Here is an 18,684-nt window from a genome sequence, read left to right on the forward strand (position 1 = left end):
GGCAAGCCTGTGAGTGGCACACACCACATTTAGTACAGTACATACATACATGGGCATACACACACACGCACACACACACGCACACATACACGCACACGCACACACTCAGATGAAATCTGACACACATACATGTTTGTTCTCTTGTTGTCTTTCTCTGTCTCTCTCTCTCTCTAAAACACACACACACACACATATTGTAAAGTAAAGTGCCAATGTGGACAAGACCCATATACAACACTGACTTACAGTATGTTCCCTCCTTAAGAAAGCCGGATGACCAAAACGTTGCATTAATTAAAGTTACTTGCTGGAGGAATGGATAGTGTGTGGGATCTTTATTACACTTGAATGACAATTTCACTGGGATAATATCCTACACACCTGTCCAACTACAGAGGTGTTTAAAATCACCTTTTTATACAATAGTCTTTGTATAAAACATGACCTTTTGTGGCAAATTTCTATCCTATCCTTGTTTGTTTTTTTTGTCAACTGTATAGTTGTGATATTGTACTACATACTGTAAATACATGTTGTTGTTGTTGATGTTGTTATTGTTATTGTTGTTGTCATTGTTTTGTTAAAGTATGCATACATAGTATTCATATCCCCTGTCCAGGGTAAAGTGGTTAAGACGGGATCCAAGCGTTGCTGTTGTGGTTGTTGTTTAAGTATGCATACTGTACATATTATTCATCCGTGTCCCCTTGTCCAGGGTAAAGCGGGTAAGTCCGGATCCAAGGGAGACCGCATTGTTGTTGTTGTTGTTGTTGTTTTTTTACATACCCCTTGTCCAGGGTAAAGCGGGTAAGTCCGGATCCAAGAGAGACCGCGGTGTTGTTGTTGTTGTTGTTGTTGTTGTTGTTGTTGTTTAAGTATGCATACTATGATACTGTACATATTATTCATCCGTGTCCCCTTGTCCAGGGTAAAGCGGGTAAGTCGGGATCCAAGGGAGACCGCGGTGCCAGAGGACCTGTAGGGGTGGAGGGAACCAAGGGCCTGGATGGAGACGCAGGTGAGACTTTAGAGCAGGGGTCCCCAAACTTAACCATCACAAGCCCCCCCCATACTATACCAATGGAATCTAGCCAATGCTCCCCTTACATGGGTTGTGTCACACAATTTTTTTCTGTGCACCCCCTTTCACAACTAATAGTGTATGTCTGTCAATAGGTGTTTGTGTAAGTGGGAGTGGGGAATGGAGTGGGGGCCTAAAGCGCACCAACAGGGCCACTGTGAGGGGATGCAAAATATTAACATTTAATATAGATACTGACACACAGGACGTACAGTACTTGATCATTCAGGTAGATTGTAATTGCCATGTAAGAACCTATTTTCTGCATTGTCTACATATTAGTGCCTGTGATGCTGAATGTGATGAGAGCTGTGTTGTGGTTTTTCCCTTTAAAAGGTTTTTAATGTAGATACTGACACACAGGACGTACAGTACTTGATCATTTAGGCAGATTGTAATTGACATGTAAGGACATCTTGTCTGCATTTTGTCTACGTTGTCTGCATATTACTGCCTATGATGCGGTGTGTGATGCGTTGTTGTGGTTCCCTCTGACAGGTTCAAAGGGTCGTAAAGGAGACAGGGGAGACGGCGGGAAAGGCCTCCGAGGACACGACGGACCCCAAGGGCTACGAGGTGGGTCTTCCGCCCCGCATCCATGTCTAAATCTAGCCTTGCTGTCATCCATGTCTTTACCTAGACTGGCTATCATGACTTCATGTTTTCTGCAGAGAATAATATCTACAGTAATTGTTTTCATGATGCATGATATGTAATGAGAGCTGTCACCTGTGTCTGACAAAAAAACCTGGACATTTTGAACCCACTCAACTCTTTTGCTTGTAAGAAGTGGAATACTTCCTTCAGTGTCATTTTTCTTCCCGCAACAGACCATTATAACTCAGAGCAATCAGGTAAAACTGGTACATGTGGCAACACTGTCGGCCAGGTTACCTTGTAAACCCATGAAGTGCCTCATCCATGTCCCATAATGCCTAGACTGGTACAACTAGCCTGGATGTTGTGAATTAACCTCTCTGTGAGCATTGTTGAACTGGCCAAGTTGCCTTTTAAACCCATTAAATGCCCCTATATGCTATATTTCAAAACTGCAATCAATCGAAATCTTTCTTTTAACTGAGTTCCTACTAGCAAGGCCAATGACAGAGCTGTAGGGTATGTTAGTAAACTGCCACTCTGCTCTGAGCACACAGGAAACAGAGATGTGACTTGGAAACCATTTGTCAATTCTGAGCTCTTGTTCATTTACCAAGAGTGGCAGGGTTTTTTTTCAAACCAAATGCAGTAATCTCTTTTCAGAGCGTGAGAGGGTGAGTTTACGAATGTGCAGTAGCCCTAGTGTGTCATTCGTGTGTGTCTGAGCGAGTGACGATGCTGACACTGTGCTACATTTAAAGTCTAATGCATGGGCACGGGTGTAGCCATGTTTTGTGATTACATTTACATAATGATTAATGATTGTTATATATTAACAATCATTAAGATACATTTTTCATATATATTCTTGACTCTGCTGTGATAAACATGACTTTCCTTGTCTTGTCTCGTCACACCCCTTTCCACCCCTCCCCACCACACCCCTCTCCACCCCGTATCTTTGTGTCTCATAGGGCTGCCCGGCCACCCAGGCGTCCCCAAGGACGGCATGGAGGGCCCCCAGGGTCCCCGCGGCTTCCCCGGGCCTGTGGGCCAGCCTGGCATGGATGGTGGCGCAGGCGTGCCGGGCATATGCGAGGCGAGAGACTGCAGCATCCACGCGCCCGTCATGCGCAAGGAGATGGGCCTGGTGAAGGGACCGGTGAGCACCAAGATGTAACGTCGTAACTCAACGGAAGAAGAGGAGAGGAAGAGGAGAAGAGGAAGAGAGGAAGAGGGAGAGGGAGAAAGGGGAAGAGGGAGGACAACATTGGAGTCCATCTGCAGACTTGAAACACAGAGAGTCCAGCCAGAAGTCTTGCATTGTGAAGTTGTCATTGAGCCCGTTTATATGCACATCAATAAACTGTTTATGAACAGGTTTTTGGAGTAACCGGTTTATTCAAGTGCTCATATAAAACGGAATAAACAGTTTATAATAATCGGTTTGTTATCGGTTGAGAAATCTGATTTGCACAGGTAGGTTTTTGGCAAATAAACTGATTTCTCGTGTCATGTATCCAGCATAATTGGGTTATTATCAGGTTATTGACATTCTAGAATGATAAGTAGCCAATCACATGCCTTGAATTTCAGTTTCGTGTCACATTCTTGAGTGGAACACATGCAACCGACAGACTGCATGTTAACGACAATAAACCGTTTACTCCAATAACCTGTTTATTGCAATAACCCGATTATTGCGGCAATGTCAACGGGCTCACTGGCTGCTGAAACATCTCATCTGAGGATTGGCTCCCTTGAAGAAACACTTGCACCAACCAGAGGAGAAAAAAAACAAAGAAACAAACAAAAAAAGACTTTTGGAGCACAGCGGTACCAAAGACTGAAGTAATCTCTGTTAAGACTCAATGTGCAGCACACACAAATTATTTTTACATTGCCTGGAGTGACCATCCAAGTCAACATTTTCTATGGTGCAAAATACTGTAACCAGCCAGTGACCCATGTTCATTTTGTCTGTTTTATCTGTTTCACTCTGGTCATACATGACAAATGCTGTGGATACACTAAAATAAAGATGTGTAAATAATTTTGTAAAGCATCTTCTGTATGTATTGTGTGTTCTGAGATAACTTGTTTGAAGATAAACATTGTCTTGCCTTTTCCAATCAAGGTGGCCCTTCAGTTTTTCAGTACATCTACTTGTGACTAGTTTCAAATGTTTAGTTTTTAAAGTTCGTTTGAAAAACAAATTGGCAAACCATTTTTTTTCCTTTTCACCTTTTCATTTCTGTCTCAACCAGAATGAACCATAATGAGCCATACAATTGGATTTTTCTTCAAAAAGATTTTTATTTTAAAACAAAGGGGTAGAAAAAAGGAAGTAAAAGGAAAAAAGAACATTGAAACCACAAATGCATTAATGACAGGGGCGTGCACAGATATTTTTTTTATTGATTTATTATAATATAAAATGGTAAATATGTACAATATTAAATATATACAATTATGCATGTTTTATTGATTTACAATAAAGATATACAATGGTCAATATATACATACAATCTATATACTGTGTCAACAGTAAAAACAATATAATAATAATAATAGTACTCAATATATATACTAAATAAAATGATATAATTAATAGTAATAATAATGATGATAATAATAATATAATGTAGCGCCAGGCTGTAGCCACTTCAAAAGAGGCGGCAAATCAAGTTTGCCCGCCCGCCCGCCCGGACACCTCCCCCGGCAAACTCCCAGAATTCTAGAACACTCAAGAACACTCAAGGGAGTGGGAAACATATTCACTTGCACAGACACAAACGCATATTCACACATTTGCACTCTTGTCTAACAGAGTAAAACATGACAAACATTTCAGTCCAGGGGGCCTCGCACTACAATAATGATAATGATAATGATAATGATAATAATAATAATAATAGTTAATAGTAATAATAGTATAGTAAATAATAGTTCATGGTTTATTAATATACGATAATTCATATATTTCTAATTTTGTATTATTCATATTTTATATTAATATTTATTTGATATTTTATATATGTGATATATGTGATAGGGAGGATAACGCCCTGCACGGGCTGTGATCCAGGTGTGGACCCCATCACTTCTGTTCCGTAGGAGAAGCAATTCCACCTCCAAACAGTGGAACGGCTGAACATGAAATGAGTTTGTATAAGTTTCTATGTTTCACAAAGGACAGAGATGGCGGCCTGCACACCCCTGAGAAAGGTTTTCTTCTCTTTCCAACCCCCCTGGTTACACTACAGTTGATGGAGTCCTCCTGGTTTTCAAGGCCTTCCACACCAGTCCTGCCGCGGCCAAGACCAGGAGTGCTGCCACCACGACAACAGCCACCACAAACCCTGAAACACCAGCAGAGATGATTGTCTTATTACACTACTATTAAACTATTATACTTGTTTCCCTTTTCCCCTTTACATGCTTTGTATTTAATCTCACTAAAGACCAAAGGCCATATTGTGTCCTGTGAGGGGAGTAGGTTTGTTTCGGAAAGTGGAGGGGACATAAGTTAAACGGGAACTTCTGCCAATTTCAATATGCTGTTGTATTGCTCACGCTACCCTTGACTTGTCAGTACCCGGTGATGCTGCAGTTTTTGGCTCAGCCTTTTAGGAGATCTGAGTTATTCTAATGGGGTAGATTTTGTTTACATTTAAACAGTTCTTAACATAGACCTATTCCAAATATTCTTCCAAAGGGCATCGCTGTTTGCTAGTTGTCTGCTGATGTTGCATAAACTTTTGGATGTTTTTGGCAATAAACCAAGATGTTTTTTTGAAATGTAAACAAACACCATTTCAATGACCAGGATCTCGGAAAAGGCTGAAGAAAAATAAAAAAAATCTCAGATACTGACAAGTTCATGGTAGTGTGAGCATTACAGCTGCATGTTGAAATTGGCTGAAGTTATCCTTTAAGTAAATCGTGCAAGGAAAAAGTGTTGGGCACGATTTAACATAATTTCAAAATTACGCCCATGCCGTGCGGTACATTAAGATATGTGCCTACCATGGCTTCCATCCCCCGTGCCCTCCTGGAGTGGAGTGGCGACTGTTGAATTGACAACGGGACGTCGGAGCACTCTCCCTGGTTTAGGATTAACAAAGGTAAAAAACGATGGAATCAAATGGCAAACAATGGAAATATGTCATTATTTATGTTTTAATGTATTTGGGTTATTAATTATTTATTCGTGTATATTCATTTTTTCGTGTTATTATTTATGTGGCTCTGTAAGTTGTAATGTAGCCTACTACCTGTAACTGTGAACTCATTATGGATCTTACCTGTGAAATGAATGATGCTTTCCTCCAGATACTGTTAAAATAGAGGAAGAGAAAATAACATTTGTGTCAGATACAGTATATGTGCATTAGAGACATTGCACTCATGAGATTTAGTTTTGAAAGTGAGAAGTATGCACACTTGAAATCCTTTTGGTTTTCTTTTATTTCATGGATGTATTGTGTTTCGACTGAAACAGTCTTCATCAGCGATGGTCAGATCTCTAGGATCGTAACCCCTTAATGCGCGCCGTACCTCCAGTGGCACGCTGTAATAGACATTGAAATGTAACTACCATAGCACTACAATACTATGACACAACACAGGCCCTTTAGTAATCAAGTTTGCAGACTTCTCACTTTGAAAACTACAGTCAGCCTTTGTCCTGCAGATTTTCCTGGGATGTGCACAATCCTCTCCTTCAACATATTACATTCAGGCCAGACATTCTTGACCTCAGATTGTGCAGTGTCTTGGGTAAAACAAAGTGAAAGCGCTTGAAAGTGAAAGCTCATCTGGGAAACTCCAACTCCCATTGTTATTGTGACACAGCACTCCACAGCACACAAGTGAACACTGCACACTGCAGACAACGAAATTGCATTTATGCCTCACCCGTGCAAGGGGGCAGCCCCCAATGGCACCCCAAGGGAGCAGTGCGGCGGGACAGTACCATGCTCAGGGTACCTCAGTCATGGAGAGTACTGGCTAATTACTCCCCCCACCAACCTGGCGGGTCGGGAGCCGAACCAGCAACCTTTGGGCAACAAGTCTGACACCCTAACCGCTTACCCGTGACTGCTCATGCATATGTGGTTTAAAGACATTTTGGCCTATACTCTGCATAAGTCTGTGTGAAATACGTGTGATTATAGGAGACATTGCATGCATTAGATCCTAGCCTATTCTCTGCTCCAAACTGTCCAAACTGTGCAGTTCTAGTCCATGTTCTGTGTTGTATTCTGCAATGCATTTACATACCCCAGAGCGCCGGCATTGGATGGACAGGGTGACATTCACACAAGTGCGCAGACGGATGTTTCCAGGTTGCACCGTAACGCATGGCTCATGGCAATCCTCCTCCCTAGCTGAGTAGACGGCAATGGTCTGGGTATCGAAGGACCACATTCAGTACAGTATATGTTAGACTCACAATTTACAACTATATAGAATAGAATAGAATAGAATAAGAATAGAATAGAATAGAATAGTAGCATGCATATGACACAATGTGTGCATCTTACCGTTGTTTTCATGGACCATAGTTGTTCGCATTGTGTCTGGTTAATGTTGTCAACTCCAGCTGCCACGTCATAATGCACAGCCCCCTCTGGGCAAGGGTACTCTGCCTGGGTCTCGGAGACTTGAGAACTAAAGGCTGTGAAAAGAAATTTTTCATAATCGTTGTACTCAAGCATGTCAGCACTCGCTAAATGTATTCAGAGTATACCAAAATGGCATGCGGCCATCGCATCCTTAAGATTAATGCTTATTGCTATTACAAGTCAGAGATACGGTAAGGCATTTTTCAGGTGCTTTCCTAGAAGAGGTGTGGGTCATTGGGTTTCAATAACAAGGCATGGCCATGTGAAAGTGAAAGTGCTTGGTGTGTGAAGTGGTTTTGGGAATTCCCCATGTGTAAGCTTAGCTTAAGTCATTAAACACATCAAGCATATAAACAAAGTGTCCTATTACCTACAGCTATTTATTTCACAGGAAAAAAAAGTTAAGATACAGTAGAGTAGGTAGGCCTATATCATTTCATGTGGGATTGTTTTTGCTCGCTTCAAAGAGCTAATTCGAACTAACACTACCATAACTATACAACAATATATGCTGTAGTACATACAATAGACAGTAATGCAGGGTAACACTTTATTTTAGGGATACATATGTGCCTGTATAGGTAACTTGTAAGGCATGTACAAAACAAAATCAAACATTTGTTAGGCATGTATTCGCAAATGTCTTGTTCATGCACAATAAGGGATTTATTACCAATTTAACCTTAGTAAGGACCTAGTAGGCGCCTTAGCGTTTGCTTAGTACATGCCTTACAAGTTACTCATACAGGCATTAACATTGTATGTATTAGTGCTTATAGATGTATCCCTAAAATAAAGAGTTACCGCATGCAGTATATTGTGCAGATTATAACAGTCTATTGCAACAGCATCATGAACCATGACCATGCCATGTATGGATTTATTTGTACATTTGATAGTTAATTAATGACAATAATTGACAGATATGTGAAATTTAAGATTGACAAAAATTGAACAAAATGTGATGGCATGCTCTAAATGCTCTTTTGAGTTTTACACATAGGCCGACTAGACTTCAACCATGACAGTATTTTGTACTTTTATTAATTACAATGCTTTAGTAGGCCTATTTTTTGTTGCAATGCTTGCACACTGCCAAATGGATGGTGAATTTGGGAAGAAATATAGTTTTGATAGGCCTGTATGGATAGGCTATCTTCAGGGGAGTGAAGGTTCTGTTCAGGGGGGGCTGTAAAAGACCACCCGTGTTCTTTTGACAGAAAGCACGTGGCTACTGGGTAGCCCGCTGATTTACTATGGCATGACGTAGGCGGGGAATTCCAAGGTTGGTATCACTTTCTCTTTCGCGGTTTTCTGTGTGCTTTCCACGGGGAAACCCCATTTGGATTTGGCACTGCGTAGCCTACCGATTGATAAGTTTGAAGCAATCTTTCCGTGAAGAAAATAATTGTTTTAAGTCCTTAGTGTTTAAAAGTTAGGCTATTGCATGCATGGAGTCTACACTCTGAAACAAACTATCTTTCAAGCTCAACAACACATAGGCTACTAAATTGCCACAATAGGCATAGGCCTATTCGCACTGTGATAGCCTAAGCACAGCGAAAAAAAGACAAAAAAGAAATAAAAAGTCTACTCACCCTGTCCAAAAATCAAATATAGCGTTAATGTTGACCGCACCACGTGAAGACACATCGCACCATAAAAGCCCTGTAGAGCCATTTGTTCATAAGCCTAGAGCGATAGAAAGCTTAAAAGCCTGCTTTAGCTTACACCGCAAAAAGCGACGAATGAATCAAAATGCATAATAACAATAGGCCGCCGCCCACCGAGAGGTAAGCCTTGGTTATGGGAGTAAACAAAGGTTCAGTTGCGGGTGAGTGGGTGTGTGTTTGGCCACTGTCTACTTCCACTTTCGTGTCTGTGCGTGTCCTATAAGACAGTGTTGCATACCAGTTGTCACATCACAAGTTGAGACTTCTCGTGAAAACTAGACGGGCACGATGGACATAACCAACAGACTCCTTTTGCTAGGACTACTTGGTAAGACAAAAAATACTTTTTACACAACGGTTGGTGTGTATGCTTAGGCTATCCCACAGGCTTACGCTATCAAACAGCATTTTTTTTGGTAAACTGTCATGGTTATAGGTATAGCCAATATAAATAAATATGTAGACCAAGGTAATGTTGACATAGGCCAGCCAGCCTACTATCATTAGGTAAATCCTGTCTTTCAATGTAATGTTAAAATGGTCTGGCTATAACTTGTATTACTCATTACTCAATAAAACAGGCCTAATATGGTGTGCCTTTTCAATGACAACCTGACAGTAGCCTAAGTCAAGTTGTGCAGGCCCTATGACAAGTAGGCTATGACTTCTGAGTACTCGGTCATTTTTATCATTCAAACGTATGTGTGAGTTTGTGTGTGCTCAAGCATCTGCTTTGTTGTTATTTGCAGCTTTTTCTTCAGTCAATGGAGCAGATACTGAGACATCCTGCCCATGTGGAGCGGTTGTAGAGCTTGAATGTGGGGCTCCAGCAGTACCAGGAGTAAAGTACAGAAATGTGAGATGGTACAAGGTGAGTGAACTCAATAGAGGTCATGCTGTTGTCATGTACTGATCATGCTGTGCAGGGCTCGATATTGACACCTCATGACTAGCCAAATGCTGATAAATCCTGGTGTGACGGAGGTCATCTTGCACCTGTTCACCCCCCTCGGGGATCGAACGTGCGACCTCGTCAACTACAACGGTTCGGCAATGGGAGACACAGTACGATACAGCTGGGCCAAGAGACTAGTCTCTCGGCCCAACGGCACGAGACTGTATGAGGCTATCGGAGGGAGGTTTTTTTTTACCAACGTTCCACGCCAACTCTGTGCTAGTTAGCCTCCGTTACACTCTCCGTATAGTTCAGTATTGGTTACCACTTTGGAAGGGAGCTTATTCTGGGATTGGATGTAGCCTACCGTTTCAAAGTTGCCTATATTCTGTTATTCTAATTGATAGGCTATAACTTCGGCTTGTATTAAGACTGAATGACTGAATGGGAAAACCACCCACCAGCAGTTATCAATAATGTTAAACTCGAGCCCTGATGTTGTGACTACACATTGATTCAGAGTATCATGACTTGATGTTTTGACAGATGACTGATTGGGGAAGACCAATAGATAAAGAAGACATATAAAGCTTTCATGATGAAAACAAGGATTTCACTAGCTGCTTTCGTGACATCCCATAGTTTCAGAGTCTTTAATTTACGCATTTGATAAAATGTTGGCAAAGTAACGCTGGGTGCAAGCACACAGTTGAAGAGAACTATTTGAGATGTAAAACATGTTCTTTTTTATTATTTACAATTTAAATATTTTTTGTCAAACTAAAGCACTCATTTCATTATTTGCAGGTTGATAAAGAAAATAATTTATTTGGCCTCATGAAAAAGCGTCTAAATCCACAAAACAACACAGTGGAATATTACAAAGATGTGCCCCGGCGCGTGATGTTTGCTTCTGAAAACTCGTCAAATCTAAACCTAATCTTGACCAACGTGACCGCTGAAGATCGTGGGAAATATCTATGCTTTCTGGCCGCTCCGCTCGGACAAAGAAATCAAGACGGAGAATGTATGCTTAAAGTTGAAGGTGAGGAAGAAAGGAAGGTGTGTGTGTGTGTGTGAATGAGAGAGACAGAGAGAGAGAGAGAGAGAGAGAGAGAGAGAGAGAGAGAGAGAGAGAGAGAGAGAGAGAGAGAAGGAGAGAATATAATGCAATAACAAAAACAATGCCTTTTTTCTGCAGGTTGCCCTGAAGTTAACTTTCTAGATGCCAGAAGTCTGGAACTTGTATGTGCCGTTGCTGCGCTTTTATTTTCATTCCTAGTGTTTTTCATAAGCTATGTGAGTACAGGCCGCAAGTTTCTTTCCATAACATTTTACTTTTAAAACATTAAAATACAGTACTATGTCATTTCCATGTTTAATGAATAACACATTTTGCCTTTGTAGGTTTTCTTCAGAAATGTACTGACGAGCAACAAAAAGAAGATACTCAAAGAAAACCTTTGGAAAATTTCTCACCAAGAAGGAAACATTGTTTATGTTTTGGGGAAGAATGGCTTGAAAGCTCTGGAGTCTGTGTATGTGTGATGATCAACATGACACCTTGCTTCATGATGGTTACTGACACCATAGCTTCAGGCAGCTGCAGATAACATGCATCTCCACTGTAGCCACGTTAGCGCCATCTAGAGCCTCTGCTTGAAACATTACACTTACAACAGTGTTTCTCAAACTTTTTCAGACTGAGGACCACTTTGTCCCCCCCAAAAATTATCAGGGACCACCTGTCAACTGAATTGGCAGTTGATGGATGCTAATTTGACACTGCTAATTTTTATGCAGATCACTTACTTTTTATTCACATTATAAGCCTGTCTTATTGTGTTGAAAACATGAAAATGTTACAAATATAGCCTACTGCTAGCTTATCTTGGAAAAGTAGAAATCCCCTCGCGGACCACCTGAGCTCTGTCGCGGACCACTAGTGGTCCCCGGACCACACTTTGAGAGTCACTGACTTACAAGAGGCCTCTATCAAATGCAACTTACAGCCATTTAGGCCTACGGCAGATACAGGGTTTTGGCTAAAGTCCATGGAGAAAAGCAGCGTTAGGTGTTCACGGGTACTTCAGGCCTGGATATGGGTATGATGGGTGCCGCCGATTGGTTTGAGATTGGAGCCTGAAAAGAATTCCAATATCAAGACAAATTCCCTAACTATTAGGCTGCCATCCGCAATGTTGGTCAATTTGTTCTCCCAAAGTAATGCGCCAGGCAGCATGACATGACAGGAGCCATTCAGCAGGACTGAAAGAAGATGGCCGTGGAGTTGCAGTATATATTCTGAGTTGGTGAGGATTTCTGAAATTAAGGATATAAAGCTAAAACATTACATCACACTTAGCTGACACTATTATCCAAAGTGACTTGAAGTTATTGTTGGTTCCAGTGCCTGGAGCTATATGTGGTGTTAGGTGCCTTGCTCAAGGGCTCCTGAGCCATGGACGGAGGATGGAGACCTCTCTCATTTCTCCAACTGTGTGCGTATGTGTGTCTGTGTCTGTGTACGTGCATGTGTGTGTGTGTGTGTGTGTGTGTGTGAGCTGGACAATGTCCATGGCGTTTAAAGAAATGCCTGGAGAATTTTAGCCTGGGGAAAGACATTGGCCTTTTTCCTTGGGAAAATATTAATGTTACTGGAAAAATTGGGAAAGGCAAAGGATTTAGATTAAGAATTACTAGAATAACCCTTTCATTATCGTGCTTCACATTCATATAGCATAAAAGTAGTGAGTGTTTTAAGCAGAAAATATCCACCTAGGGGCATGAATGAATGGCAAAGCTGAGAGCTCTCTTAATATTCGCGCTTTACACGAATTGACAGCAGAGCAGATGCATACTCTACCTCAAATCCACATTTAATGGGTCTTGACATGACCAGTTTAAACCATATTAGGCAAAGCAAAATATACAGGTAGTGTGTGTTTTGATTTGCATGACCAGTTGATTTCATGCAGGGGTTCAGTTAACTTCAGTTGACTATAGCTGCACTGATAATGACTCGGCTATACGCAGATGATATGCCGTCAATGCAAACCTGATGCAAACTTGCAATTTGCACAAAAGAAAAAAAAAATATGAAGAAGGATTACCGGGGCAGCTCAGACATGGATTTTTGAAATGTATTTGAATTGATCTACCTTCATTACTTGAAATAAGTCCTTCCCATACACACATCACATTGGGGTGAGGATATAGCCTACTGTTTGTTTGTTTTTGTTTTTTTTTACAAAAAAAAAATGTTGAATTTTAGTTTTCAAAACTTTGGTATTGCCCTATAACTGCATTCATGTATGCATAGCATGCAGCACTTTCCTCCTCAATGCACTATCCATATAAAAATGTGAATTATTATCTCTTTTACTAGATGTGTTCATGCATTTGTGCCGGAAATTTTGTCTACTGTATTGTTAAACATGTAGAACAATTGTATAACAATGTTTGAACTCAATAAACTTCAATTCAGTTGAACAACAATGTCACAGTCACCGTTTGTGGTCTTTGGGTTTCCTTAAAGCGGAATTCACCTTTCAAACAATAGTGTGCCCTATCTCTGTATTTGACCATATTATAACAGGGGATTATGCTGCCACTGGGTATTATACCTTTATATTAAATATAAAAGTTATTCATTGTTTTAGAAATGGTAATTTGAACCGTCACCAAATCACCGGAAGAAAAGCCACGACTGCTGTCAGTGAGCACTGAGCAGCCAGAACGCAAGATTCCTTCGAATTCGGTGACGTGTTAACCTGACGACAACGGCTTAGTTACCCGCAGTGCATTCTGGTTAACTGAGTATGTTAAAATAGCCTTGACAATCACGGTTCAGCACATAATTGTATTTAATTAAACCAAATAATGCAAATTACTTGATTTTTCTCATGTAAAATACAAAATGAGCATAAATTATCTGTGATAACAGCACACAATGCCCAGAGGTGAATTCCCCTTTTAAAAATGTGCTTTTAAGCCAAAATTGGGATTTTGAGCCAAGAGGGCCAGATGGATGAAGCTGTTAATGAGTCTGGTGATTCTGGACAGAAAAATCCTTTGCAGGTTGTGTGCTGGTGGGTCATATCTCTCATGATTGTGACAGCTTTGTGGGTGAGGTGGGTGGTGTATGTGTCTTGCAGGGAGGGAATGGGAGCATTGATGATCTTTCTTCCCAGCTGTGTTCACCTCACCAGGTGGTTGGTATTGCGGTTTGCAGTCTGCTGAGAAGATGAACAAATAGTCCTGGATAAGGACATAGGTAAGTGACAATGCGCATGACTACTGGTTTGGGTTTGGACTCTGAAACCAGTTCCGAGATCAAGACAAATTCCCAAACCATATACTTACAATCCACGATGCTGGTTAATTTGTTCTCCTAAAGTAATGCACCAGGGAGCATGACATGTGCAGTTCAGCAGCACTGAAAGAAGAAGCTGGCAGCGGATGTGCAGTATAGCGGAGGATTTCTGAAATGAACGAATTAACGATGGCATTTGTGGGTGTATACACAAAGAGAAATCTGAGGAAGGGTGGTGAAATTGGGACAGGCAAAAGGATTTAGAATAAGGACTATAACCATACGTTATGTTACCACCAGGCTGTAGTGAGTGGTTGAAGTAAAAGAAAATGTACCTACTGTGGCGCGAATGAATGGCAAAGACCCATATCCATAAAGTCCTTTCAGACGCTTAAAACGAAGGGACAACAGATGCATAAGGCTAAATCTACCTCAAATTCCAATGTAGCCCCTTAATGCACGCCGTACCTCCTGTGGCACGCTGTACTAGACATTGAAAGTTAACTACTATAGTACTACACTACTATGACGGGACCTTTAGTAATACATTACGACTTGGTCATTGCCATTGTGGTAACAGCTAATTTATTATGCCGTGTCTTAAGGGGCTAAAGAGTCTACCATTTTGTGCTGGGACTTTTCAAGAGGACAGGCAGCCCACATATGTCTCTTGAAATTCAAAAACGAAGACTAAGATGGCTCGGCCATGTATTGAGAATGCCCAATCAAAGAACACCAAAAGTCGCATTGAAATGGACCCCGATCGGGAAAAGAAAGAGGGGAAGGCCAAAGAACACCTGCCGAAGTACCGTGATGACAGAGCTAAAGGGGATGGGGCTGTCCTGGGATGAAGCACAGGCCAAAGCACAAGACAGAGTTCAGTGGCAGTGTATGATTGCGGCCTTATGTCCCAGCCAGGATGAAGAGGATAAGTACTGTAAGTAAGTATTTTGGGCTGAGTAAAGTAGTAAAATAGACTAGGTAGCCTGTTTGTTCGATATAGGAGTAGCCTGAAAATCTATAATAATTTGGCTGATGGATCCCACTAGTTGATTTCATGCGGACATGTAATTAACAACTAATGGTAGTCCAACATTGGTAGATTANAGGCTTCAATCAACCCCAGACAACATACCAGGCCGAGTGTTGAAGGATTGTGCAGAAGAGCTGAAGGATGTCTTCACAGACATCTTTAACATCTCTCTGGAGCAAGCAGTCATCCCATCACTTTTCAAAGCTGCTACCATCATACCTGTGCCGAAGAAATCATCACCATCATGCTTCAATGACTACCGTCCTGTAGCACTGACGCCCATAATCATGAAGTGCTTCGAACGGCTAGTCCTGTCACACATCAAAGCCACCCTACCCCCCACCCTAGACCCCTACCAGTTCGCATACCGAGCCAAGCGATCCACGGAGGATGCAATTTGCTCTGCCCTCCATCCAGCCCTCACCCACTTGGACAATAAAGACTCATATGTGAGAATGCTGTTCATTGACTTCAGTTCAGCATTCAATACCATAATACCACAACAACTCATCAGAAAACTGGACAAACTAGGTTTCAGCACCTCCCTCTGCAACTGGCTGCTGGACTTCCTGATGCAAAGACCACAAGCAGTACGGGTAGGGAACAACACCTCGAGCACCCTGACCCTGAGCACGGGGGCTCCGCAAGGTTGTGTTCTCAGCCCCCTGCTGTTCACGCTGCTGACACACGACTGCACAACGACCCACAGCACTAACCATCTAGTGAAGTTTGCGGATGATACAACACTGGTGGGCCTCATCACCAAGGGCGATGAGACTCACAACAGAGAAGAAGTAGACCTGCTGGCCAGATGGTGCAAAGACAACAACCTCCTGCTGAATGTCAACAAGACCAAGGAGATTGTTGTCAACTTCCAAAGGGTCCAAAAACAACTGCCACCACTGACCATCGACGGCGATGCTGTGGAGAGAGTGAGCAGCACCAAGTTCCTTGGAGTGCACATCAGCGACGACCTCTCTTGGACCACCAACACTACATCACTGGCGAAGAAGGCCCATCAGCGTCTCTACTTCCTGCGCAAACTAAAGAAGGCAAGTGCTACACCCTCCATCATGACAACATTCTACAGAGGAACCATAGAGAGCGTCGTGTCCAACTGCATCACAGTGTGGGGAGGAAGCTGCACGGAGAAAAACAGGAAGACACTCCAGCGTGTTGTGAACACAGCACTCCCTGCAGGACATTTACACCACACGCCTCACCCGGAAAGCACTGATGATCATCAAAGACACAAGCCACCCTGCACACAAACTGTTCAGCCTCCTGCCCTCTGGAAAGAGGTACAGGCGCCTCCGTTCCCGTACCACCAGGCTGGCGAGCAGCACAATGCACCAAGCGATCAAGATGCTGAACACTCAACCCACTCTCCCTCCACTGTCAGCCTCTAGCCAGCAAGGCCACTGACAACCCCCCCCCCCATCCCCCACCACCATATCTGCGACTGAACATTCCACCTGCACTACTATACTTGTGACTGAACTTTCAACCTGCACTAACTCAAAACATGCACACACACACACACACACACACACACACACACACACACACAAGCACACTGCACTTTCTGCACTAAACCCAAACATACACACACTGACACACACACACACACACACACACACACACACACACACACACAGACACACGAACACACACACAAGACGCACACCGCACCTTCTACCTGCACTAAACACATACACACACACACACACACACACATACACACACACACACACAGACACACGAACACACACACTGCTGCTGGTGTACTTGACAGACCTTTTTAATATTTATTTTTCTTCAAAATGCTACTATTACCATGTCAGAACGCTATAAAGGACTTTTTTTAGGAAAAGCACAAAAGCACAACAAATACCTCTTAATGTATGTCCTCTACAAGTCTTCTGTTGTCCAGTCTTGCACTTTAAATGTCTGTATGAGCACTGTCTATGTCCATACTGTCTTAAGTCCATGTATAAGTACTGTCTATGTCTATACTGTCTATGTCCTTACCTAGATTAGTCTATGTCTGTATGGGAAAGCAAGAAATGTAATTTCAAATTCTTTGTATGACCAGTGCATGTAAAGAAATTGACAATAAAACCTACTTGACTTGACTTGACTTGACAATTTCAGTTGGGGAGCTCTAGGCGGGCGTTGAGAAGGATACACCTGAAAGGGGATGGTCTTTAATGGTGCGTTCCCCAGGGCTGGGAGATGGGATGTTTCTGACCTCCTACTTGCTGAAATGCATTGGAACGCCTGTTGAAGCGGAATGTTCAAGTCGCGAGCTGGGGCAAAAGCGAAGCAAACCGACTTCGCCCCATTGACAATCGTGATGTCATCACAGCAATGGCAGCGCACAGTGTTAGGAATAGTTTATGTTGCACATCACCATTCTATGGACAAATGAAGCTGATTCAGACAGGTTAACGGTTGCAAAACAGCCTGTTAGCTTTTCTTAGGTGTAGTTATATTGACATTTCGTCTTTCAAAGATGAAATGCGGCTAAATGAAAATAACGCATGATGTTGTTTACATTGCTGACATCTTTGAGAAGTGGATATGTAGTTTTTGTCCCTCCATGTTTGTAGTTTGTTTGACTTGCTGGTTGGAACGCTTTCAAGTGGGAGGTAGGTGCCTTCTTGTTGCCTACTAGGAAGCTCCTACCTCTGGGGAATGCACCATAAGTTGCCATTGTGGGGTATTAGTCCATTTATTTTTTCAATACTAAGGGGGGCATTGTCAGGCTTATGATGAGGTCAAAGGGGCTGTGGGAGGCTAGTGATGAGGCCAAGGGGGAGTTTGTTCCAAAAAGGTTGAGGACCACTGTGCTACACAGTCAACCAGACTCTACTTAACCCACATTCTGTTTATTTTAAAACACCCATAGGCCTACAGCACCCGTCCTGTAGAATCGCGCGAATAACATTCCAACTCCATTGACATTTGCAACAATGTTGCGACACCACGAGCGGCGGAAAGTAGTGGAGCGAGTGACCAGCACTGTTACACCAGTGTATCATTTTGTCACGGCAAAGTTGTCTACTGTTGTCTGGCGTTGCAGCTTCACCTAGACAATCACGACTCTACACCATCCGCGAAAGTTGGCCTCTTCACACCCTGTTGCACTGCTCACACACTCAGTGTGCTTAATTATGTTCCGTTCATTTTGTAGCGTACAAGTGTATGTTTGGCCTAAGCACAAATCTGGAGGAAGGTCTTGCCCTGACTAGCTTAGCTATCGGCTACAAGACAACACACTCACATCGACAGCCATCATATTGTTGCAACATTGCGGCATGTGGCACACATGTATGGGTTGCATCATTGTGGTACACATGTATAGGACCATGTTAGAAATATTTATAACTGCAAATGTATTGAAACTTTTACAATCAGAGATGAAATAAATCACAGATACGATGCAGCATGTGTGCGC

At 42.3% G+C, this 18,684-nt stretch overlaps 1 protein-coding gene across 1 annotated transcript in view; it reads left to right on the plus strand.

Moving 5' to 3' along the window:
* zgc:113232 (uncharacterized protein LOC541546 homolog) overlaps positions 1-3,987 on the plus strand; it is a 33,323-nt gene extending 29,336 nt beyond the window's left edge. Inside the window, exons 24-26 of the mRNA XM_063198426.1 lie at positions 928-1,018; positions 1,580-1,657; positions 2,653-3,987. Of these exons, the coding sequence (XP_063054496.1) occupies positions 928-1,018; positions 1,580-1,657; positions 2,653-2,858 (375 nt within the window). The 3' untranslated portion in view covers positions 2,859-3,987. The remainder of the gene's footprint in view (positions 1-927; positions 1,019-1,579; positions 1,658-2,652) is intronic.
* The last annotated feature ends 14,697 nt before the right edge of the window (positions 3,988-18,684 follow it).

Source organism: Engraulis encrasicolus, chromosome 5 (genome assembly GCF_034702125.1).
Source record: "Engraulis encrasicolus isolate BLACKSEA-1 chromosome 5, IST_EnEncr_1.0, whole genome shotgun sequence".
Classification (NCBI taxonomy): domain Eukaryota; kingdom Metazoa; phylum Chordata; class Actinopteri; order Clupeiformes; family Engraulidae; genus Engraulis; species Engraulis encrasicolus.